This window comes from Aphelocoma coerulescens, chromosome 11, assembly GCF_041296385.1.
Source record: "Aphelocoma coerulescens isolate FSJ_1873_10779 chromosome 11, UR_Acoe_1.0, whole genome shotgun sequence".
Taxonomy (NCBI): Eukaryota; Metazoa; Chordata; class Aves; order Passeriformes; family Corvidae; genus Aphelocoma; species Aphelocoma coerulescens.
In genome coordinates, this window is record NC_091025.1 from 8,401,781 (window position 1) to 8,428,235 (window position 26,455).

A 26,455-nucleotide genomic window follows, 5' to 3' on the forward strand; every position below is an offset into this window, starting at 1 on the left:
TATTCAATATTTGAATCAGTACAATAAAACACTGCATAAATATTTAAACTGGCACTCCTGCTCCAAAATACTCTTGGAACATATTTCAGCCACTTGCTTTCAAAGTTTATAACTGACATTCCCTTCTCCCTACTGCCCTGTGGAGAACCTCTGAAAAAAAATCCATTCCCTGTTCATCCACAACACATCTGACAGCCGTTTGCTGGTTTGATTTGAATGTGCTGCTTTCAGTCAGCAAGTACAAATAGATAAATCCCAAGTGCTGAAATCCTATATCCTTGGCTCTTCATGAGCTCTTGTTCTAAATCTGCCCTCAGTTTCCCTAAAAAACCCAAATAAAATACCAAAACTTGAAACTCCAGAACGCTCTCCATTTTTACATCTCATTTATAACCTCTGTCTTCAAAAGCTAATTGCTTGGGCTCCATTTCAGTTTTTTTCACAAAGTGTGCTATAAAACAATGTAAGATGCAATTTGTCATTAGACACTTACAAACTATGGAAGACACACATTTATTTAGATCCCAGTATAGATCGCAAGAAGTCAAAGGCCAGGGACAAATGCTTTTGATATTCCACGTGCAGTTGAACCTCCCAATTGGTTTAGCCAGTCATTAATATAAGTTATGATCTTGTAGGGCAACATTTCCCTACTGTCAGTCACTACCGGTGCTGCCCAACCCAGCTCCTACTTTTAAACCACCCAGCATTCAATGAGCTGGAAGTTGCTGCAACTGGATGTAGAAGCCAAGCAGATGTGCACTGCCAATATGTGCACCTGGCTGCACACTCTAACAATTCAATACATTGAATTGCAGCTCTGCTGGAGATTCCCATCCTGAGATCTCCACAGTTACACTCAATACTGATTCGCATGAACTTGCTCCTATCTCGGCCTTCATTTCCCTTTGCTTCTATGTCCTAGGTCTGTCAATGTACCTAAGCTCCAAAGTAGATGAAGTTTCCCTTGAAAATAAAGTTAAAAAATCTTTTAAAAGATATTTCAATAACACATCCTAAGAATCACTAAGGTTTTTTTGTAATAAACACATTAACTACCGACCACAGAAATCTGACATTACATCTGACACCTGCAGAGTTTTGCTTCTACTGCTGGTAGCAACAGCTTGTTCAGCAGATGCTTCTAGTAGCACCTAGGCAAGTTGTTCAGAGATTAATAGCAAAAACAAACAAATAAAAATCCAGACCCAAACCATACCCAAAAATCAAGGGACAAAAGACAGCTCTTCCTCTTTCAGTTTTGTCGGGCTATCAAAAGTAACAATTAACTAAATCTTTGGTATTAATGCAAAAGGAAGCTCTGATGATCCCACAGGTAAGATTACTCTGATGCAATGTACCACAGTGTACCAAAAGGCTCTGAATTCATACACTTCAAAAGATAGCGCTATACTTAAATTATTTACACTCACTATGGCCCTGGAAAAGTCCAAAGGAATTAGCTTTAAGGCTGTCAGTCTGAATAAGCAAGGTTTAGTCTGTGAAGCTGTGCTCATCAATGAAAGCTACGTTCATTAACTCACGGCACGGATTTCACAAACGGTATTAGAAAGGCCAGGACTTCAGCCTTTCAGATCTGGCACTTCCCAAGGCCAGCAGCCTTACACTAAGCAGCATTACTGTCTGACTACCTGGAGCCTCTCTGTTGGAGGAAGAGCCACCTGTGGTGCTGATATGGTGTCACTCCTGATTTGCTCTGGAAGCTGCAAGTTCATTTTAAAAAAAAGTAATTAGTCAATACTGCACAGCAAGACAAATGATTCAGTGCTATAACTCTAGCAAAGGGTTGTTGCAAGACGTAAAAATATTGAGTAAAATAAATCAATAAGCTTGGGAGTTGTTTAAACTCTGAGGTCCTGCCTACCTACTCTCCCTGCACAAATTCCCATATTTTAACAGTACTCCTTAGCTTCTCAATGAAGTGCATTAACTACACATCCAGCTTACAAAAACAAATGGCAACACTCTCTGAAAAATAAATTGTGAAAGGCACAAAAAGACCTTTTCTTTAGTCGCACGTGGTAGATACTCAATTTTCATGTCTACTGCATGCATTTTCCATAAAGCAGAGGTACAGGATACTGGTCATGATAGTTTTCAGTTTATCATTGTGGAACTTCAGTTAGGAAGAGGATAAGATCAGCAAGCCATTGCCTTTGACACTAGAAAGAGCCTCACTAATGGGAAGGCACAGCCTGCAGTGGCATGGGCAACCAGATCATAACTCCTGCACCAGGAGCAGTGCAACAGTGAGTCTTTGCCCATATAAAGTGCTTAAAGTCAATTAATCAGCATATAAAAGAGCTCCAGCAAAAATCATTTGCATTTTAAGCAGCGGCCATCCTTCTCCTCCTTCAGCATCTGACCTTCCAGTTTCAAAGTTTCCATGGTAAGGTTCACGTAAAGTATCAGAAAAAACCCTGTTTTTTCTGGATGAGCATAACCATCCAGCATGCTTGCCACAAGACAAACACTGGTTTGCAAATGCCCAGTACCAAGGTGTGTTCCTTTCTGTAGATGACACCAACCAGGGGTGCTGAAGGCAAAAGGATCCACCTCAGAGATCTGCATAAAATCACAAGATTTAGAAACTCCTCCAAGATGGCAAGATGAACCTTCTCTGGATCCACAGGGGCACTTCCCACATGCAACATGTTCTGCTGAGCTGTCTCTGCAACATGAGTCTTTGAATTGCGCTTCCCACCTTCCTCTCGGAATATGTGGTTTCAAGCAACATTTGTTGCCAGGATGCATTGCTAATACATAATATATTGGCTGGAAATTAGTATTTCATTTCAGACAGACAAAATGTTACAGGCACTTCTTCAGGGGCAATGCATATTGAAGAGTTTGAGGAAGAAATTTTTTAAGAGAAACAGAGCAAACTTACAACCAAGAGAAGATAGATCTAGTTGAGACAAACAACTAAATCCTGCCCTTTAAGACACACTGCAGATTCAACCCCCTGCAGGAAGGAGATCTGTTCTGCTATTCTGCTGCAGAAGAATGTTATTTCTCAAAGTTTAGCTTTGGGTATTTATTATAGGAATAACTTCTGACTGATGAGCAAGACTTGCTTCTCTTTTCCTGCTGATGCTTTGCAAAAGGCATTCAATTTCTGGCATTCCGGGGGATAGACGGACTCCTAAATAATGTTTCCTCCCCAAATCCAGCATCCCTAAACATCAGCAAGAACTATCCAGCCTTCAAAAACAAGCCCCAGACTCTTTTCACACAGAGGATTGTCCCGCTGACTGGTGGACCCAGCATACACCAAGGGGAAGGAAGGCCTGGAGATTGCCAGCTGCCTTCAGACAGCTTTCAAGAGACACAGTGTAACACCCCTTACCCGCTGGAGAGACTCCTCTGAGAGAAAACGCCAAGCAAGGCAAAAGGAAATACAGTAACTCCGAGGAAATAAGGGAAAAGGAAGAGAAAGAGCTAACAATTCTGCTGTAGTGACTAACAGGGATATAACTGAGTGACAACTTACCATCAACTCTCAGCCAAAGATTTCACACTACTAGATGGGAATCATTCCCAGCTCAGATTCCCTCCCCCCGCCTCCAGCAACAAGCCAGAGGAGGTGTCCACTTTGAGTGCTTATTTTCATAATTCACTTAAAAAAAACCCAAAAAACAAAACCATAGTTTTCCTCAGAAGAGGAAAACAAAAAAACAGGAGGGCATTAGAAAAAGTAGATAATAAGGCATCTAAGAGTACGAAACCTCAAACAACAAAACATTTAGCATAACTTTAACTAATTATGCACAGCAATGTCATGCACTTCATCTTACTGGGAAATATGAAGCCAAAACATTAACCTCAAGTCAAACAGCAAAACAAAAATAAGAGAAGTGATATTGATTCACTGTCTCTGTTGAGTAATCAAGATTCTTACCATTAGCAATGAGCTGCAAATTTTCTGGATAAGCCATTTTCAACCTTGGAAAAATTAAATCAAGATAGAGGGGGACTAAAAGAAATACAGCAAGGTTAGATCTACGAGAAACAAATTAAAACAAACAAACCAAATGTGTAATTTCCACAGTGAGATGGATCACTGCATACAGCTTCCAGCATAGCTTTCACTGGGACCTAAAGATGGTCACAGTCTCATTTAGTCAAAACAATGGCGAGTCTTTTGACTACTGCATTAGCACTTATTTCACATTCATTAAAACCTTCAAGTTTTTGTATCTACTTAACAGACAGAGTAAAAGGATTTAAATATGCCATTTTCTGCTACAAGCCTTGGGGCAGGAACGAAATAATGAATGTTTCAGAGTTACTGTATGGTAACCATAGCAGGCAAAATCAATTACTGCTCAGAGAATCTGGAGATAACACACAGGTTTTATCATCTATTTGAAATGTGGTTTGGTTTTTTCCCCCTCTGCATTTCCTCCCCATTCTCTTCAGAAAATTCTTTTCTCATACATTAGAATCTGGCCCAAAGAATCCTACTGACTTGTGTTTACAGATACGGATTTGTCATGATACTGTACAGTATTCCCACCTATACACTCCTATTTATCTGAGATTAAAATCAAATCCTTCACAGATTACTACTTCTGCCTTTCACACTGAGTTTGGCTACACCAAACATTATCAGAAAAACCAAACAAACTGCTGTTATCAACAACATTGTGTAAGCTGGACAGACATCCTCAAAAGAGAAACTGCAGGACACACTTGGGGAATTGTCAAAAGCATGTGACATGGTCTGGGAACACTTTTGGGATGAATAACATTAAAAAAAGGAACCAAGTAAGAGCTGGTACTTTAAGTGAAACGAGTGTTCTAGAAAGGGCAGATCTTGAAATCCAGTTCATACAGGTCTGAGCAAAAAGGAAACAATGTCTGTAAAAATGATGCCAAGCTCAAAACCAATAAAAGGAAATAAATTTTAACATAATCTGTAATTGGATTGTGGAATTTACTGCCACAGGAAGATGGCAAGGCCAAAACCATAATGGGATTAAAAACCGACTCAGTATGTATATGGATATTGACAGTACCTAGAGCAGAGCTTAACACTGAAATTGTGGAAAGAAATATTATTCTCATGCTTCAGGATAACCAGTCTCTAACCATTAGGGAACAAGGTGAAGCCTAATAAAGCAAGTAGATATCCTCATGAACACTGCTGTGTTTCTCCTCCGAGTTATCGGTGCTGACTGTAAGCATGTAAAGGCAACCAAACACGTGTCCCAAATGCAATCTAAGAAATCAACTATGACAACTTTAGTATCAGCTAATCCCATATCCCTGAATCAAGCCTAGGATAGCCAACTGAAGGATTCAGAAAGGTTTAATAAAGCTGCTGAAACTGAAAATAAGCACTGAGGTGTTTACCACTGCCTTTCCTCATTCATCAGCCTTTGAACAGCACTTGTGTGACACTGGCAAACCTTCCCTTTGCTCCCTCAAAAATACCACATGTGACAAAACCTCTCTCCCCTTTCCCACCTCCATCCCACAGTAGACACTGAAGATAACACATAATCCAAAAATTGGTGCTTGTAAAGTATAGTCCAGAGACTTCCACTGCAGTCACACCACCTAGCAACACGATGTTTCATTCCTCTATAAAGTTATTTTAAAACTAAATCTCTCCAACCTTCTCAAGCCATTTTTATCAGGCAACAATTAAGCATGCTGTTCCAATTAAGTTAAAAAATGATCTGTTAACTGTGGCTCATAATGCTGCATAAACATTTTGGTACTTCTGGTGGAAGTACCATGCATCTTGCATGCTTACTGCAATACAAATAATGGAATAGTATAGAAAATTTCCAACTCATCTCCCTAAGCTTCTTTCAGTCATTTCCACATGTGTGGAAAACCAGTGAGACATCTCACAGTAACTGCTTTTTGTTTGAACAGTTTAATTTTTTAGCTCAAAGTAAACAAAAAACTCTTTTGCACCCAAAATAGTGTCAAAGCAGACTTGAGTAAAGTGTGGGGAGGAGGTAATACATGAAGAGCAGAAAAGCAAAGGGAATTAATACAACTGGAGTCAGAAAAAAAAAAAAAGAGAGTGGAAGAAAGATGAGAAGTAAAGGATAGGAAAGAAAACAGGAGACAGAACAGAAGTTGTGCCAAAAATCTAAATGAGCGAAACAAATGCATGTATCCTTAGTTCTACCTCAGAAGGCTGCAACTTTGTTTCAGGAACGTATCTTGGCAGGAATAAGAATTTCATTTTGACTTCAAAAAGGAAAGTTAAAAAACATCCCTGCACACAACCCAAACACTTCTTCCACAAACTGCCAAATTTTCAGGCTGCCGTTTTGCATGGGGAAGCTTAAGTACATCCACAATTTGATGCCCAGTCATTGATAAACAGTTGACACACTTCTTAGTTAGTGACTGTTTTAAACCAAAGCTTAATAATGCCTAGGATTAAGATTTTGGATGTGGAGTCAAACTGACTAATTACAATGGGGAAGAGGAGGGCATGCACAACAATACACCTGTGGCCTTTCCCAGAGTGCTAAATTACGCAAATGGTTTAGTAATAAACCCCAGTGGAATTCATCAGCCGAGTAACACTTTCAAGAGGCTTGAGTAAATGAGGGTGCTTGAGAGGAGGGGAGGGAGTTGAGAGCTGCAGCAGCAGCTGCTTTTCTTAATAAATTTGATGAACTGCCTCACTGAAAACAGCGTCCAGTTTTATGCTGTTTGTGACCACAGGAGTTCAGCAAGAGAGTCTGGCCTACTCACATTACAGATTTCCCTTGTGGAAGAGTGATTTGCTCACAGCACCATGAGGGATTAGTCAAGAAAAATGGTCAAGACAATGCTGATGTAATAAAGACTAGCAAAAAACCCCACAAAAACAATAGCTCAGGAGAAAGGTAACAAATTCACCTCTCTTACAGATCAGCTCCAAGCCCCGCTGTCTCATTTCAGACAAGTTTGCTGAAGATCAGAATTCTTTTTTCCTACTGTAGTTGGGAAAATTTCTTTACTCCTCTTTTTCAGAAGAGCTAAAGAGCCATAGTGATTTAAATAGGTAAATGTTAATTTTTTGATCCCACACCTATGGCTTAGCTCCATTAACCCACTGCAACACTGGGACTGAAAGTTTCTGCCATCTGTGAGTAGTCCTCTCAACAACACCTCTGAATGGCTGTGAGAAGGGCTTCCCAAAGCCAAGAGCTTCCATTTCCAATTTCCAGAGGCACTAGAAGGTCATTCCAAGGTCCACTGAGAAAACTGGATTGCTTTAAAAATAAATATGTAAAAAATAATAGCCTCCCCTCCAAATTATGGTCTTATACAGCTACTATACAAAATGCTGTTCATTTATTAGAAATCTCATTTACCTTCTTGTTCATTTTTGACAAATATTTTCCCCCTTAAATGCAACATAGATAAACTGGGTTTACTTCTGTGTATAATCAGTTCTACTGTCAAATTCCAGCACAGGCCTGCAAACTTATTTCAGAGCTATAATCAAGCTACTGGAAAACTCCAAATCCTCTCCTATAAGGTCTGTGCTTTATCTGTAATGGTTAAAAAAATGTTACAAAACAAAACAGGAGTTGTGCTTTGCAAAAGCTACATTTGTGCCTCAAATAAATAAATAAAACAATTTCTTTAATCCAAGTAAGTGCTCTATCACATGGTATGTGGAGGAGGCAAATTGCCAGGTTGCATCTCAGCATTGTTTCTTCTCACCGATCTGTATAAATGCAGAGATGAAACCATTCTACTAAATTTTTCCAGCACCATGAAAACACCAATTCCAACAGTTCATTTGCACATGCTGAGCACACACTGTCTAGGTCAGTAGTCAATACAAGACCTCAGCGAGCACTAAATTAATGGGACAGTGTGACACTAAGAGGTACCACATTGCCAGAAATTATGTCCTCCTGGTCAGATGCAACACAGATCCTGAAAGTCATTAATGATCCCACAGTACTTCTTGCAATAGTAACATTGCTACAAGCAGGGTATTGGGGAAATTCTGGCTCAGATCCTCACATCCAGGTTTGCTCCTGAGTTTCAGCTATGAAAGGATCCTGCACTGCTACCAAGAGAAGCAGAGATGTCTACACCTCAGCACAGGAGAGGCTGCATTTTGGATATGTGATTTCCAAACTGCCTTTTATTCTGTATTTGCTCCTTCATAGGAATACGAGTTAACATTCAACTAGAAATTGGAACCATTTTCAAACAAGGACAGAGCTACATAGCAAAAGAAGAAAAACAGGGGAGGGGGAACGAAGTCAAGAATTGTGATTCAACATCTGGTATGTTTTAAGATGTTTGAAATATCTATCACAAAAACATTTATTAGAAGTCTACACTTGTCCTGATTTGAGATGCAAAGAACATATCTGGATTAAGCAGACAGGAAATGTGAAATGTGCCAGGACATAGCAGAATTTAAATAGATCAATAAATACAGCTACTAGAACAAGGGCTCCCAAATTTTCCATCTCATGACCTTGTATTAGCATAAAGTTCTGAAATATCTTTCATACCCTCTTATTTACCCATGATGAAAGAGAAAGGCAGATCAGGTATCTTCTCTCCCTGTTCCCAACCCTTAGGGTTAGGAATCCATGATCAGAACCACGATGAACTGGAAAATCACCACATAATTACTCCAATTAGCATTCAACCAAGCAAACAAATGAAATTTAAAATAATTCAGTATCAGAGGATTTAGTGAATGACTGTAATATGGCCAACTAATGAAACACCTGAGTATTCTACATTAAAGGTACCACAGTGACGGTTTTTTGGGGGTGTGCATGTTTGTTTTTAAGGTTAATAAGGCCAGGGTAATTTAAAACTGCACGAAACCATGCCACTAAAGCAGTAATGAAAACTAGAGAAAATTGCTGGTCAGATGTAAATTACAAACAGGAAGGAAAAAGTGAGAAGCAAAAAAAAAATTCCCAAGATTTTGGGCTTTTTTTTTCTTCCTTTGCTCCTTTTTTTTTTCTATAGTTATTCACTCACCTACCTGATACCAAAAAGAAGGGGGCGTTTTGGTTTTGTTGGGTTTTATTTCTTTTAACTTAAAACCAAAACAGACCCCAAAACCCCATGCTGGCTATGAAACAGAGAAGCCTACACTCTTAAATCCTAGTCACATCCCAATCTATACACACCCTGGTACTTCCCAGGGCATCCTTTAATCAGCACAGGCCTTGGGAGGCTCTGGGCCAGCCTGTCCGTTCAGAGGGGCCCTGGGAGACTGTCAGTGTCAGGAAGGTGGCAGACAGGCCACTGATCCCTTGGCTGCTTTGCCAGGACTGTAAGCTGCCCAAGGCCCTGCAAGCCTCATCACCCAGGAGAGAGCACAGGCAGGCTGCAGTTTATGCAAAATTGTTACACATTACTTAGAAGAAGGAGACATCAAACACATCAGAGATGAGCTGAGGAAGTTTCTGTAATTTATATTTCCAAGGTCCACGTCCCTTAGCTCCATTTGCTGCATGTCGAAATACTAATTCATTCCCCACCACTGCTTTCTTCAATTGTGTGCAAACTGCCTCTGGCCACATTTAATTACCAGGATATTTATATTCTTGATTTACATGCCTGAATGTGTACATTAAGGCTCAAATCCTGAATGCAATCAGCGAGACAACCTAGGCAAAGAAGACAGCAGGGTTTGATATTAGCATGCACTAGTAAAGGGAGGACAAAAAAACAACTTCTAAGAACCTTTGAAGAGTGGTATTTCTGCAGCCAAACATTTCTACAGTTTTTGAAAAAATTCCCAACTACGACTACAAATGGTATTTTTCATTTGGACTGCAGCAATGCAAAGAAACCAACAGCTAATGGCCAACCCCAAAAAAACCAAGGTCAAAGGTTGTCCTCTTGCATTCAGCATCATGGCTCTGCAATGGTTAAAAGGTCCCCACAGCTGTGCTGGCATCATCGATTAGGGTGAACAAGGAAGCGACAGAAAAATAAAGCCACCTTAATTTCAAGCTCCATTAGAACTGAAGGACTTGGGGGCGGGGGGAGAAATCAATGTTTGGCAAATGAGAAAGGACAAAATCTGCAAAAGGAAAAACGCATTTTCAGGCTAAGCTAATGCAAACAATGGATGGTGAACAGCACTTGAGGTTGGCCCTTTAAGGTTGTGTCAGCATTTCCATTTATAAACTCTGATTTTAGTTACACTCTAGTAGATTACCACAGGCTTTGGTATTATTCTAGCAGATACCACAAAGTATATCACAAATGGTAACATAAAATAGCAATAAGAGCTCAATTGTTGAATAATGCACTCTTCCAGCACCTGATGTCAGAGTAAGAATTTTTAAATTACGAGTCATACACATAAATACACACACACAGAATGTACAGGGCTGGGGACAGCATCCTGGGACCCAGATTCTACCAACACTAAACTAGAAGTCAAAGCTACCTTTGATACAAAACCTATTTACAGCACTTTGAAAAGCTTCAAAATATCCCAGATACTTAATTTCAGTCTGTCTCTCTTGCCACTTGGAGAGATTTCAGTCTAACCCTCTGCCCTCATTTAGATAAAAGGTCTTATTTCTGTATCTGGACCTCCAGAGAGCCACTCAGTCAATACTCTGAATATCCATACCCAGGAATCAAAACCAAGCCCTAGTACGCAACCTTTCATTTCAGTTATGCCCGAATCAGAAGGCCAAGGTGAAACCTGTACAAATGAGATAATTCAACAAAATTTTTCTTCAGTGTAATGAAGCTGGGCCTTCACCTCGAACTTTCTAAACAGATATGCAATGCACACAAAGAGCTTGTGCCTGCTTCTAGCATTCATTGCACAAATCTGCACAGAGCTGGACTAAGCCTGAAAAATGAGAGCAAAACCATTTTTTTAAATTACCACCATGTCTTTGGGCTTAGATTTTTTCAAAACAAGCATACAGGGGACTAAATCTAGGATCAAGCCAAGTGACACGTTCAAAACACAAAGCCCACAGTAAAACATAACATAACACTGTAACCAGTCAAACAATTTTAGCAGGAATAAATCAGGCCTTGATCTGGCAACTAACTCCTACCTGGTACCCCAAAAATCAGTTTGACAGAGCAGCACTGAATCTCTCTCTGACCTCCATACATAAACCAAACAGCACAAGTGCAGGGGCCAGGTCCCACCTCACACGTTACAATAGCACAGCCGTCCCACAGTCTTGGAATAATTCCTCCTCTGGCTGCCATTACTGTGACCTGAGAGAGGATCTGCTATGACAGTGCTCATTAGAAGAGGACATCATAGCTTACATCTTTGGAAGAGTGAAGAAATACCTTTTCTGAACACAATGTCAATGTTATGTTTACATGCACGTACCCCATCTTTGGGATGCAGATTTGTATGATCAAGCCTTACCTTGGATTTTTAAAAGCCAAAAAGAAACAAACAAAAAGACCCAAGCACATAAATACATGCTAAATGTGAGATCAAGAATCACTTGACTAACACATTCAATTTCAAAAAGATTTTTACAAAATAGGGGATTTTGACAATTTAGAAAATTCTTGATTTTTCCTGACGTAAGAATTATTATAAAATGGACTTACTGCAAGAAGCGTTTGCTGTTCTGCATGCAATTTAATAACACAAACTTTGAAATGAGAGAGGAAAAATACAAATTCCTATAATTTAATGGCAAGCCTAGAATCTTTTACATAATCTTCCCAGCCTACTGCTCTAGTGGGAGACATTTCCTGGACTCACAACCCTTTTATGTGCAAGCAATCTACATTTTACAACTGATAAATAATTCAAATAATTAATTGAGCTGCAATTTGGTGCACTTTTTAGTCAGCACTATAGAGTACCATTTAAAGAGGTTCTGTACAAAAAAATCCCTCCTGCTTATTAACCCAAGCTGAAACTTCTATTAAGGTGAATTCCTAGATTGTCTTAACACTTTCTGAATGTCTCACACCAGCATCCTGGAACTTCATGCCCTAGGATGCTCCCCTCTGATTTTTCTTGCTGTGTTTTACTCTCTATATAAGAAATAGGACATTTCCTGGCATTCTCCTTTTGCAGTGCTGATTGCCATCATTTGAGAGATTAGATTCCAGCATATCTCTCTGTGCTGGCCTCCCACAGGCTGCTAGAACAGACTGCACTGGAAGAAGGAACAGAGACAATAAATAAATGCTTGAAGTAAGAATGCAGGAAGAGCTTAAGCGAACTGCCAGAGAAATCTCTAGATGCAAAGGAATGATGTGGGAACACATGGCAGGAAGTCATGAGTATTTTCATGCTGTAAGAGCTTTGATAGAATTTAAAAGTCAGCAGAACCCTAAAATTCATACAATAAAGATTTAATCATATTTGTAGCCTTCACACAACTGCAACAGTCAGCAAAGCTGTGCATTAGGTCTGTGCCTCTGGCACAAGTGCCCATATTCACCACCTTCTCCTGTGTTGTGGTGCACAGAGGCTGCGCCAATGCAGTCCCACCGCCGCTTCAGAGGGAAAAGGGCACAGCGCTGCAGTCTCAGGTGCTTACCTCAAAAAAGTTTCAGTATCTTTGGCAAATGATGCTGTAAAGTATTTATGAACAGATACGTGCTCAAACTGAAGCTTAAGGGACACACATGAGGAAGCACACAGACAAGAATAATTAAAGTGTTAAAGAATCAACAAATGACAATTAAGTTTCAGATGGCATTTAAGGCTAAATAAACTTGCTGCAAACCACAGGGTTGTGAGTCTGTGTTGAGCATCAGGAAAAGACAGGTCTGAGAAAGGATAGTTGAGTCTACAACACTGGTGATAAAGTGTGAACCAAGTCCATTAAGAATACGTGAAGAAGTTTTTGCTCATTAAGGAGTAATGGTAATATCAGAAGGCACAGGCTGAAGGCTTGATGCAGAACAGAACAGGCCTTCCCAATCCACAGAACTAAAGTTTAACAGTATGCCTGCATAAATACAGAGTAGCAGCAGAGGAACAGTAAAGTCCTGTAAAGAAATAAAACAGACCCCTCCCTCATATAACTCTGCACACTGCCTTCCAGATAAAATGGGAATAGCTTATGGAGGAAGGATTCTACAGTGCACAGGGACAGCTTCACCTGGCCCAAAACAAACACAACACATCTGAAAAAGCCTTATGAATCTATCTAGGAACAAGGAAAACAAATCCCAACAATCATCAGGAGGTATAAAAAAAAGTAACATAGAAAGAAACTTTTGTAGCACATCTTTATCTAAGGCATCAAATAATTTTAAGACCTTCCTGATTAATAGAGGTAATTAGAGGGCTATCAGCAGTGTCTAACACAAAGGTCCTCTTACATAACTAACAAAAACTTAATAAAAACTATTCTAAAAGTGTTGATGACTGCATACCAGAACCTACAGATGGGTACAGAGACTTGTCCATATTCTAAGCAAGTAACTTTCAGGTACAGACCACAGCTGACACCAGCCAGACAGCTTGAGATGTGACTGCAAATATCCTCAGAGCAGAGGATGATGTTCTGCAAGACAACATAAAATCCTTGCACCCTATTAACTGCAAAAACAAGCAGAGACAAAGCATTTAAAACTGACACTTTGCTCACCTGCCTCCAAGATGATCTAAAGTGGAGTCCCTTGCCATGCTTCCCCCTGCAAATCACTTTTAGCAACTGACTATGAATGTTTTCTGCACATGGCCTGAAACAAAACTAAGATTCAAAGCACACAAGTACTAGGCCTCAGAGATGAGTTGTTAAAATGATCAGTGATTAAATCACTAGTGTTAATCATGATTAAAAACAGCAAACGGGGAACTTTGATTTAAATGATTGATTTTAATCCTGTTTCTCATTTGTACTTTTTAGCTGTTTTCCTGAAGAAAGGGCTGAATCTCACTGGCTGAACTGGCCATTTAAACACATTGATTTGCAATTAACCACTGGTTTTACGTTATATTTGGAGCTTTTCCTGAACAGGAGGATACATTCAAATATTGACAAGTGATTTAAAAAAGGTACTGGAGATAAGAAAACATACCAAGATCACCACCAGATTATACCAGAATCACCATTTCAAATGAGATCTGGTATAATTAAGAAAGAAGAAAATCTCCACACTTTAGTTAGGTAACCAGCAATAATATAAAATGTGATTATTATGCAATCATATTCATTTTCTCATATGCCACAAATCTCAGCTCCAAAGAGTCAAGCGCTCTACTGCTTCTGGGCTTGAGAATCTACACTAAGATTCTTCTTACAGCAGAAAGGAAAAACAGTAGAAATCAAAGAATTAACAGCAGTAATAAACCTAAGGAGAAAAAAAAAAGGAAAAAAAGGAAAAAGAGGCAAGAGTTGCTGAAAAAAAAAAATCTCGACAGAATGAGGTCAAGAAAGACATGTACCAAGTTTAACATCACCGATTAGAAAGGCAACAACATCAGAAATTAGAACAAAGGGATAAAATGAGAAATGACAGAAAGTGAACAATGCCAGTGGTTTAAAGCTCTCACTCTATGATCAGGCAATAGATAAAGTCTCCAGAGAGCACTAATCTTTAGTAAAAGAGAGGCCTTAGAAAACTGGGGTTAAATAAGTCTGCCTGAAGACAGGAGACCACAGGGCTCCTAACACTAGCATGAGATTAAACTAAGAGCCCTCCACCCAAAACGGATGGTACCAAATGCTAAAATAAAATGTACATTAGATAAAATGGGGTAATTTCACGTGCCTCCCTTCCCCTCCTGAACTTAAGTAGTTTGGCAAAACAAGAAAGAAGAGCTTACAACTCTTTTGACCCTCCTAGGTGAGCCATCTGCCAGAAAGGAGAGAAAAAACAAGCTTCAAAATGATTAACCAGTAATCCAGACTGTTACCTTCAACGCAACCCACAACACCAACTCCATTACCAGCTCTTAACCGAGTAATGAATATTGCAGGTTTCATCATGAAGATATTCTATGAGGGCAGGCAACGATCAGAAAGCAAAACTAGATGGGTCACAATAATTTCTAAGACACCCAGGGAAAATTTACAGGAAACTTTACAAGATAAAATCATCTGGTAAAGCATTTGAACCATAGCAAATTCAGTCTACCACCAAGACAAGGTTATGAAATCTGAGATATAGTGAAAGAAAAAAGCTATACTCACCTCTTTTGCTTGTTGACTTAAATGCCCACTATTCCAACACTTCAAAATTGCCTCAAAAGTGGTTCCACATGTGTTTTTCCAATTAGACATAAAAAAAGGTTTCAAAACTATGAGACAGGTATCCCTGGGCAATTTAGGCTTGCAAAGCCAACAAAGAGGTCCACGAAGGGAGTAAGTATATGTACCTAGTTCCTCTTGACTTCAGCAAAAATTTGGAACTTAAAGTACTTCTGTTACCTTGGTACTTAGTGCTGCTTCTCATGGCTAACTCAAACATCTTTCAGCATTGAAAGCAGCATCTCTCCTCTAGCCAGTGAATTAAACAGAGAGCAAGACCATCTCCACAGAAGCCTTATAATAGCTCTGAATCACAAAACAGGAATGGCACTGGCAAGGGCAGTGTAATTCACATGTCAGAAACGTCCCTACCTGGATGTCAGTGTCCTTCACAGGTTCGAGAGGCTCAAATGTAGTGACTGCACTTAGACTCTCGAGTCGCTGAGAAATGTGGGATATATCAAGCCCTCTAGACCCAAGAAGAACTGATCTATAAGGAAGAAATTGTACAGATATGAAATTAGTATTGAACAGACAGAACCTTAAACCCAGACTCATTGGCAATATTTAGGTCAGTACAGACAGTGCTCCCAGATGTGTTACAAAAACTGCACAGAACCAAACTATGAACAGCCCTATGTGTCTGTGTAAACACCTCAGCCCTGCTGAACTCTTTCTGCTGTTCCACTGCAGTGCTGCACAACTGCCAAGTCCTTCCAAACAGAAAGAAAATGTACACCATGTTGGTAAACATCTTCAGCAGCAGCCAGAACAAGGTACTGCACTTTCTGGCTCTAGTGTCCAAAATCAAGAACAGTAGCTCCTCAGATAAATCCTTCAATTATCCTATTGTTTTTTGGAAGAAGGAGAAAGGTTGGAGGAAATAAACCAGAACACAAGCTTTGCAGTCATTCTGAAAAACAGCTTTGCAGTCATTCAATATCTCCCAGGAGGACTCCCCCCACGCTGGAAACCAAACCCATAAACAGCTTCCACCCTGTGTGCAGAGTCTCCAGTGTCAGGGCTCTGTACTTACGCCTTCACATCCGCAGTCTCCTGGGAGGTGCGGGTCAGGGTGCGGGACCGCAGCCGCTCCCCGGCCTGCTGGATCTCCTGCAGGTTGCGTTCTACGTGCGGGAGCTCGGAGATCCCTTCTGTCTCGGCTGCCAGCTGCTCTGCCTGCTGCAGCAGCTCTCCAAAGCCTTCCGTGTCCATCTCTGCTGCAGGCTTCGCTCAAGACTCACAGAAACCTTCAGAGAAAAAGGGAAAATTCTTGCTCAGCTCTAGACAGTTTCTACACTTGTAGGGTCACAGACAGACCAGCAAGAGCAGGTCTTCTAGAACAGGATACACTGTCTATCCTCCCCAGGCATTAAACATCAAATCCTTTCAAGTGGTCCTTCAAGAGAGCTTTCCCTTGCAGGACTAGTCTATGGATCTGTCAGAAGTGGGACACAGATGCCGTATCACAGTTCATATTTTGCCTTGATAGAGAGGAGGGTGAAAGCAGAGAAGTCCCTGTGAAGAATTTGGTATTACTTTAGCTAAAAACTACTTGCATACACACATAAATACAGTGCTTGGAGACCTGGACTCCATGATCCTTATGGGTCCCTTCCCATTCTATGATTCCATATTTTTATATATTATAAAGATAGATGCATACATGTGCATGCATAAGAATAGATGAGGGCTGAAAACACAAATAAACATGAAATTAAATTAACAGCAAAACAGTTGAGCTATAGATGCACACAGCCAGCCATAACTAGCTATCTATTAAAATGTGCTACTCCATATGTCATTAACCCCCAGACAAAAGAAAAAAGTGCATGTTGTTCCAGTGTCTAAATTCAATGCCTGCAGAAAGTTTTACCAGTGTGAGAATTCCTTGCATTGACTCAATGACAGAATAATTAAAGAAATTAAAGCACAAGGCAAGGGCTGTAACAGAAGAGGCATTAAACGCATTGTGCAGTTCTAAATTCAGAATGGAGCATGTTGTTTTTACAAAGGACAAAAGCATTCGTGCTTGGGATCACTACGGAAAAAGACATGCAGCTGCAATGGTGTCCACATTAATGATATATGAAACCCAAAGCCTCAGTTTCACACACCAAATCATGATTTGCAGCTAAACCAGCTACAAACAATAAGCATCAGGCACCTCTGTAAAGCCACAAATGATGACAAATCTGTGGTGCTGAATGGTGCTACAGAGATGGAAATCTTCAGTACAACCCCTCTCTCCTAGCTTTTGCACCCAAGCCCAGAGGGCCTGGGTTAGGGTTCTCAAGCATTAACTCCAGCTGTTTATCATTTACTCAAAAGTAAAATCAGTGGAGACTATCTTGTTCAAGGGAGCCTCCAAAGAAGAAAACAGGGATTTTTACTAATCAACAATAGCCTGCAATTCAAGTATTTCTTGGTATCCCTCAACCATACCAAAGCAATTTTACAGTAGAATTTGAACATTCCTCACGTTCTCAGTCTCACCACCATTTCCAAGTACAACTACCCAGCAGCAGTAGCAGTGCTTTCCTCTGTCTGGACAAATGATTTAAAAGCACTGCATGATGATTCATTCAGACATATGCAGTTTGAGAGAGAAACCGATCCCTCCTGCCTGGGTGCCAGGACAAACCCTTACAGCAGCATCCAGGAATGCAGAATTGCACAAGCACACCCCACACACTTCTGGAAAGCTGGGGGAGGGAATGATCGTATTTGCAATGACTTTTTAATCAGGTGAGATAGCAGAGACCGGATCTGTTTGAACAGATTAGCCTGCAACTGAGACAGGGGGAACAGGGAGGAGGAGGGTGGAAATCAGCAATTTCATGCCCTGCAATGCAGTACAGAACATCTTTCCAGTGTTTACTTGCAATAACTCACATGCACCCCTGCCAGGAACAGCCTCTGTTGGCAGACACTGACCAGAACAGCCACACCCCCGTACATTTAAGAACTGATCGGATCCTCCAGGAGCAGTGACTGCGAGAACAACACAGACATCAGCTTGATTTGATGCGATCTGGTCCACTTCCTCTTTTCATTACCAAGATAAAAAAGCTGTGAGTATAAGAAGCACCAACTTCTCAGAGTGCTAAAACCAAAAGAGTGAAAAATCAGTGCTACAGAATTGCACCCAGACCTGCACTTTTTAGCTGCAGACACCACGTTAATACCATGTAAGGTCTGTCACATAAGCTTGCCTGTGTAGGACAATTGCAACAACTCTGTGAGACTGAACCCAATTCAGCAAACATGGAATAAACTGGTTACTTTGGAGCAAGTTAAAGTATCTGTGATTATAACCAAGCACTGGAAGCAACATCTCAAAGCTTAGAGAGCCAACACTAAACAGATTTTTCTAAGTGACAGAATTCAAACATTTAGACTGAATATTCGTATACTCATAATAGCACAAACAACTTTGTCTCCACCCTGACAGAATTTACTGCATTCAAGAGACTGCAGTCTGACTCTTCAAGCTGCTGTGCAAGGTAGAAACTGCTACCACAGTAACGAGCAGTGTGATGGCAGATTTTCATGTCTGGCTGGGGAAGGAGCAACAACTGACACCTAACGGAAAGAAAATACATCAGAAATTAAATTAACTTCGGTGAAACCAGATTGACCTTGGGCTAAAAGCCAGGACTGAAAAGGCTCTTCTATAAAACAACTTTGATGACTTATCAATAGAAGCTGCTGCATTAGACTACGATTCCATTAAACCCCAGTTTAATTTCCCCAACATTTAAAACCACACATAAGCACTATATATTGTACAAGATGACTAAGTTTAAGCCAGAAAGAAACCACAAAAGATTACAAGTTTCTTAAGTCTATTCAGACTGATTATAATTGATGATTTCTTACCTAAAAAACATTTAAAAACTCCTCAAGAGTACTACAATGCTACCCAAGGAAGAAAACTGTAGCTATTCTACTCCAAATATGGCCATCATTAACATTTTACTGTACTGGATTCAGAAAGACACAAAGCTGAAATACTTCAATGCATGTGGAAGTGTCTGTTGTACTTCACACACTGACAGGGTTTGTGTCAACTAACCAATTAACTTTGAGAAACAGTAAAAAAATTAGATTTTTCCAGTGCTCTGGGAAAAGGAAAGGAAGATGTCACAGGGGAGAAGGAGAAAGAAAGCATCACCCACTCCATTCAGAGTAGCTGATGAACCAAGAGTTCCACAAGTTGCAGAAAGATTCTTCAAAATAGGAAACAAAAAGGAAGAAATCCCGTGTTGGCCTCTCGAAGAGGCTCCCACCTCAAAGTGCTCAAGAGACCCAGTCTGATGAGTCAGAATCAGCTTCTTGTGGAAAGAAAATATAAGAGCACAAGTGGTAAGAGCAAGCCAGCAATGCTCTACTTCCTACAGTCAAGATCTGATGTAAAACTGCTTCTTTGACAGGTTCCAAGCCTGGGCTGCTATAGAGAGTGGAGCAGCTTCTGTCTACTAAGCTAAACATGAATAATTAAAAGATCCATTTTGCAGGCCTGGGGAATTCTGTTTGAGAAGCAGCAATAATACCCAGCTCTTGCATGGCACTTGGCATAAGCAGACATCAGACATTTCAGAGAAGTCAACAACATAATCCCTGTGTTACGGACAGGGGAACTGATTAAGAAACACAGAGATGAAAATCAAAGAGCAGGTGGACAAATGTACAACCTAAGTATCTGCTGCACATTTTCAGCACACCATCCTCTTGTCTGTAAAACACAATAACATTTATCAAACCTAACAGATGGAAAACTACCACACCCTAATTACACCAAACCCAGATAAAATCACAATTGGCCAGCTTAAAAACAAATACCTTAAAGCTTCAATCTATATTTGGTACCCCATCTGGCACAACAGCCTGTTCCCCCACAACAAAAGGCAGATGCAGGAAAATCCTGCATAGACCACACAACAACCTTCCAAACCTATTATTTCTTCTACCACCGATCAATTAATGCTCCTCTGCCTCCTATAAAAAGGCTTTCAGTCCTGCCTATTTTCTTCTTCATCTCATCTGTAGGTAGATATGCTAAAGTCCAATCTTCTTATGACCCCAGAGAGCCCTTACAGTAGGTATGTTGAACAAAAATGGGTTTTTTCAAAGTTTTAAAGGCAGTAACATTGAGTTACTTGCACTGTGAGAAAGGACAAGAGAGGGCACACAACGCTTCTCTACATTGTTCATTATTTAAACTGGACCTGAAGAATAGGATTTGAAGTGATTTCTACCAACACACACTATCACACATTTGTCATCACTTCCTTTTACCTGCCATAAACTCCTCATAGCAGTCTCAAGTCCCCACTGTTCTGAGTGACTGACTCTGCTGGCAGTTTTGCAATCTTACCACTTTCCAAACACTTAAGTCTTTATTTTAAGCACCCAACTCAGCAGGGCACTAACTTCCACAGTGGGGCAAACTGACCCTCATTAGATAGAGATTCCATTAGAGATTGGTTTAGTATTTTAAGTTCCATACATGAAAACTCATAACCTTCCTCCTCACCAAATTTCCTGTCACAGCAGCACCACAGAAACATTATGGATTAAGATGACAGAATCACATACATTCTCCCAAGCAATTTTAAGCTTTTTCTATTTGTAAGTTTTCACAAGGAGTAGGAAAACTTTTTAAGACACAATGTAAGTGAAACAGCAGTAAAGCACACAGGAGCTGGTGTTCCTTTGTCACCATCACCTTGGCTCTCCATAACTACTGTCTCTAAAACAACACGACCAAATTGCAGAAGAGAAGCAGCCCTTCTTTGCACCTGGACTTTAATTCAAGCCCTCCCACTCACTGTTCATATATTCTGGGTTAGAATAACATTGGAATACAGATGGCACCTGATACTCCACAGCAGTTCCTCATCAGATACCAAATACTCAGTGCATCCACAGCTCAAGGTTTAACACAAAGGCAGTTCAACACCACTTCACAGAAATCTGGCTGTTGTCTGCAGCTAGGACCAAATAGCAAAAGGAAGTTACTCTGTACACTCTGTAATGACTCTGGGAAAACCATAAACAAACAGCATTCTTTAGGTTCAGGAATAGAATTCTGCAGCCAAGGTGTGCTGTAAGAAATCCTTATAGTCATTCTCACCGTTTTGCAGAAGTCAGTATCGCTGTTGGTAGAAAGGACTTGTGACCCGGGGTACTGGGCAAGGCCTATTCATAAGCTCATTCAAGGAAAGGCTGAACAGTCCATGTAAGTGATTAAAGACACCTATCCTCTCCTGCATCAAACTTGCTGATCTGAAAAGGACCAAAGCCCCAAATATCATGAATGGTTTACCTCCTGGACCCTGCCAGGCACGTATGAAAGCAATGCTTGGCAACTCTGTGGTTGTTTTATGGTATGATTCTTGGGACTGTCAAGTGCAGGGACAGGAGCTGGACCCGATGATCCTTGTGGATCCCTTCCAACCCAGGATATTCTGATTCTATGAACTGCAAGGGCACACAAGCTTACCAAAACCTGCCGTGAAACAGCAGTTGAGCCAGGGGCAGGGCTGCAAGCACTGTGCTTTTCATGAGTTACCACCACCGCACACCTGACAGCAGGCAACATTTCCTTCATATAAACCTTCCAGTATCTGAAGGGGCCCTACAGCAAAGCCAGAGAGGGACTCTTTGTCAGGAACTGTAGTGCGAGGACAAGGAGTAATAGACAAACATTGAGAGAGGGGAAATTTAGATTTAGTGCAAAATTCTTTACTGTGAGGGTGGTGAGGCACTAGCACAGGTTGTCCCGGGAGGTTGTGGCTGTCCCATCCCTGGCAGTCTCCAAGACCAGGTTGGATAATGCTTTGAGCAATCTGGTCTAGCAGAAGGTGTCCCTGCCCATGGGGGGGGGGGGGGGGGGGGGGGGGGGGTTGGAACTAGATAAGCTTTAAAGTCCCTTCCAACCCCTTAACATTCTATGAACTCCTAGGAACCAACCAGTAAACCCACAGTGGTGAAGAACGACCCCCATGCACAGAACTTGAAAAAGAAACCAAACACCACACACAAACACAAACACAAACCCGTTCTCCTGAAACCTTCCCAGACAACGAACTTCTGCTTCCTGAAGCACCAGCATGGCACTTCGTTTAAACACTAAATTCCCCTTTACAGTCGGGCTTGGCACTGCCGACCAGCACAAACCCGCTCGGAAGGAGACCCCTCCTCGCGCATCCACAGCCGGCCCCGCTGCGTTAGCGCGGGTTATTGACAGGAGCAGCTTCCGGGGAGCCCCAGGAGGGCCCACGAGGAGGCCTGCGAACGCTCCCAGCCAGCCTCCCGCCGCAGCGGCCTGCACGGGCCAGAGAGGGAGCCATGGGTAGGGGGCGGCTACCGGGAGCTCCGAACCCGAGGGGTAGCGGGCAACGATCACCGGAGGCGGGGAAGAAGCAAGGGAAAGAGGCGGAGTGACGCTGAGCCCCGGCCCGCCCGCCCGCACGGCGCCCTCACCTCACCTGCGCTCCGCGCCGCCCGCCGCGCCCGCCGTGCCCGCGCCGCGCGCCCCCATTGGCTGCCCTCTGGCCCTTCCCCGCGCTCCCATTGGCCGAGCTGCCGCGCTTCCCCGCGCCGCGCGCTTCTATTGGCTCAGCCGCTGCCGTCCGCCGCGCGCCGGTTCCCGCCCCCTCGCGAGAACAACTTCATTGGGGCGCTCGGAGGCGGGTGCGGACCGAATGTTGGGGGGGCGGGGGGCGGCTGCCGCCGGAGGCCACGGGTTCGAGGCTGCCTCCCGCCTCCCCGCGCTGCGCGGGCCGCGCCGCGGCGAAATCACTGAAAGAAGAGATTATCAGACAGAAATAAAGTGCATGGAGTTATTCCTCTCTATTCTCCCCCTCCCCTCTTAGTCACCGCTAACTCTTGCTGGCAAACCCCGTCTGCGAGCTGATTCCTTGGGAGGTAAAATGAGGATAACGAATTCATCCCGATTTTGCCTCCAATGGCTAAATACACCAACAAACAAACTCACAGCCAGCAGGTACTCTCAGCATCACCTGTACAATGGTGTCCTGAGGGTCCTGTGTTTGGTCCCCTGTTGGGCACACACACATAATACCCTTAAACCAGATACTGCCAATGTCACAGGATTTGTCGGGCAAAATCCGGGAACTGGGAATTTCATGGACCCACAAGAGTACATCCAACAGCCTGCTTGTGTAAGAGATGATGTCTGGACCTTGCCACTGTTCCAAAACATCATCTATCAAACCTTCAAAGCTGAACAGATTTCCCCATTAATACAGCCTCTATTTCCAAAAGTTCCCACGTAAAAAGGAGTTCCAGAGGCAGCGCTGGCACCAGCCGCAGTCGCTCCCCACAATTGCAAAGTGCATGCAGGGGGTCAGGGTACATTCTTGCCTCTGGCTTCAGTTTGAGGGGAGCACTTGTCCCCGGCAGGATGCCCTGGTGGAACGGATGCCCTGGGAGGAAAGATGCCTTGGTGGGACGGTTGTCCTGGTGTGATGGGTGTCCTGATGAGATGGGTGCCCCGGCAGGGTGGTCGTGCCAGCCCAGCTCTCCCTGACCCCTTCCAGGCTCCCGGGGCACCTTTCCAGAGCGAGGAGGAGAGTCCTGGTCCGCCCGGCGACCGGTGCTGGTGCCCTCCGGGGCGGGATGGGGAAACAACCACCCTGAGGAGCTGGGACCAGGAAAGAGCAGACAGGCGGGGACCGAGGGAAGCGGGGACAGGCAGGAAGCCGGGGCCGGGCGGGCGGCGGTGCTGCGGGCAGGCAGGTGGCAGCAGATCCCTGTGGAAGGGCTCGGCAGCACCGGGAGCGGAGCCGCCCGGGAGAGCCGTTCCTGTGGCGGGACCCGGGACCTCTGCACGGGGGGGAGGGGGTGCTGTCCCCTCTGTGGGTGCCTGTCCCTCTACACTGGGCGCACAGGGCGCCTGTTCCCTTGCACAAAATGCACAGGATGGTGTCCCCTCTACATCAGATGGCTGTACTCTCCATACTCGGTGCCCATCCCCTGAGCATAGAGTGCTTCTGCTCTCTGTGCCGGGGGGGTTTAGACTGGGTATCAGTAAAAATACTTCACTGAAAGTGTTGTCAAGCACTGGATCAGGCTGCCCAGGAAAGCAGTGGAGTCACCACCCCTGGAATGATTGAAAAGACATGTAGATGTGTCACTTGATTTAGGAGTGGGCTTGGCAATGCTGGGATAGCAGCTGAACTTGATTACCTCAGAGGCATTTTCCAACAATTCTATGACTCTGTAATGTCCCCTCCGCACTGGGTACATTTTCCCTTTGCCTTGAATGCACGTCCCCTGAGGGCAGGGTGTTATTTCCCCTGTACACACGCGCCCGTCACCTCTGCACAAGGTGTGTTTACTCGCTGCACGGGGTGCATGTCTCGTCTGCACACAGCGCTTGTCCCCTCGGCACAGGACGATGTCCCCTCGGCACAGAGGTTCCTGTCGCGTGTGCGCAGGGTGCTCGTCTCCTCTGCACACAGTGCATCACCGCTCCGCACGGAGCGCACATCCTGCCCGCACAGGGCACGTGTCCCTCCGGCACATGCTGTATGCCAGCGCCACGCAGGGTCACGGACACCCATCATCCCTCCGGGATTCACACAGAGCCAGAAAAAGCGGAACTGAATGCAGCCCCATGGGCAGCTGCAGGCTGATCCTCTGGGTGTGCACCCAGGAACCCCCTGCCCTGGCTCCCCTGGGTGCTCAGGGGGCTGCATGGTCACCTCAAACCACCTCTGCAAACTGAGCTGGGCTTTTCTTCGCGGGGCTGGAAAAAGCACATCAGCATCTACTTGCGTCAAGCAAAGGGTCCCCTCACCCTCCCACTATATAGAGCTGTCCACAGGCTGAGTGCTCTTCCGGCTTCATCAAAAAGTACTTTTTTACTTTTTTTTTTTCTTTTTTTTTTTAATAGAAAATACTCCTGAGGGAACCAGAAAGCCCCTACCCACCTCACTGAGAGCAGCTACCGGCAAGGGCAGGCACCGCGTACATCCCAGGCCAGCTCCTCACATGGGTGCCTGCACCCGTTCCGCTGGTCCTGTGGCTCTCCTCACCCCAAATCCCTCCTGGGGAGGCTGGAAAGGGCACCAAGGCTGGGAGTCCCCACCTCTGCCAGATGGGCGTGCAGGCAGGGCAGGCTGGCACCGGAAGGGTGCAGAGGTGTGTGCCCACGTCCCACCCTGGCACGCTGCTGGGAACGGGGAGCGGTTGCTGCCTGGGGCGCTTCCTGTGAGGGCAAACCCCATCCGCGCCCGGCTTTGTTTCTGGTGCAGCATGCGGGCGCATGGCCCCGGGGCTCAGTCTGCAGCCCCTCCGCTGCAGTGGCCGGGGTCGCAGCCCTGTTTCACATGGCTCCAGCAGCAGAGCCGTGCCAGTCTTCTTTTCCAGCAAAACGTCTTCCCATGGGATTTGTTGTTTCTTAAATGCATTTAGGGCAGGGCAGACCCTTAAAACCCATTTCCAGCACTACACCTCCGTTGCGACAAGCAGTGCTGGGAGGCTGCTTAGGCAAAGACACACTAATGCAATAAAGCAACACATTTAAAAGGCAAATGGGTGCTGAGCTGGGTGTTGCTTTTCTCACTGGCAAAGTTGGGTGCTGAGCAGTCTGGGCACCCCCTGCAGGGCCATGTGCTGAAGCTGGGCAGACTTTGGGGAAATGGCAAGTCTGAATCATCCCAGATGCCTGAAACATCTCTGGAAACTGGTATTGCCATGCTCCCCCCGTGCAGACACCCCACCTTGTGCCACCCAGCCTAGCAGAAAGGACTACCCAAGTGGCAAATTTTGTCCTTTAAATTTGTCTTTTCCCTTGTCCCTGGTGCCTTGTCACCACGGTCTGTAGGAGACTTTCCTGCCAGGTAGAGCTGTCCCATTGCCCGAAGAAGCACAAAGGGGGTGAGGGCAGCAGGGCTGGGAACCTACATCTGTGGTGGGGCACACCCAGGAGACATGTAGGGGCAAGCAGGTGCCTAAAAAGGTGACTCTTTCCCTTGGCAGAGACTTTAGGAAGCAAAATACATCCCATGCGTCTTCCCACTGCCCTCCCTCCCCCATCCCAGCAGCCACCCCTCATCTAGGCAGCCGAGAACTGCATTCATGGCTATGATTACCTGCTCTCCTGCATCTAGAGGTCATTGCAACTTTAAGCAAGGTGCTTCCCAAAAACAAGCTGGAAAAAACTGCTTGGAGGTTATGCCTATAGCAGGAGCCAGGCACTGTAGTTGCAAGTATTTGGCATGGGG

At 43.6% G+C, this 26,455-nt stretch overlaps 1 protein-coding gene across 4 annotated transcripts in view; it reads right to left on the bottom strand.

Annotated features, from left to right (window-relative positions):
* NUP93 (nucleoporin 93) overlaps positions 1–22,748 on the bottom strand; it is a 78,895-nt gene extending 56,147 nt beyond the window's left edge. The window contains exons 1-3 of one of the 4 annotated variants that reach the window (XM_069026709.1): positions 22,691–22,748; positions 16,231–16,444; positions 15,567–15,684 (exon numbers count right to left, since the gene is read on the bottom strand). In XM_069026709.1, the coding sequence (XP_068882810.1) occupies positions 15,567–15,684; positions 16,231–16,409 (297 nt within the window). In that variant the 5' untranslated portion in view covers positions 16,410–16,444; positions 22,691–22,748. Of the gene's footprint in view, positions 1–15,566; positions 15,685–16,230; positions 16,445–18,089; positions 21,963–22,258; positions 22,354–22,569; positions 22,592–22,690 lie in introns of those variants that run through there. The other 3 variants (XM_069026711.1, XM_069026710.1, XM_069026708.1) reach the window with 3 other exon arrangements.
* Between the last annotated feature and the right edge of the window lie 3,707 nt (positions 22,749–26,455).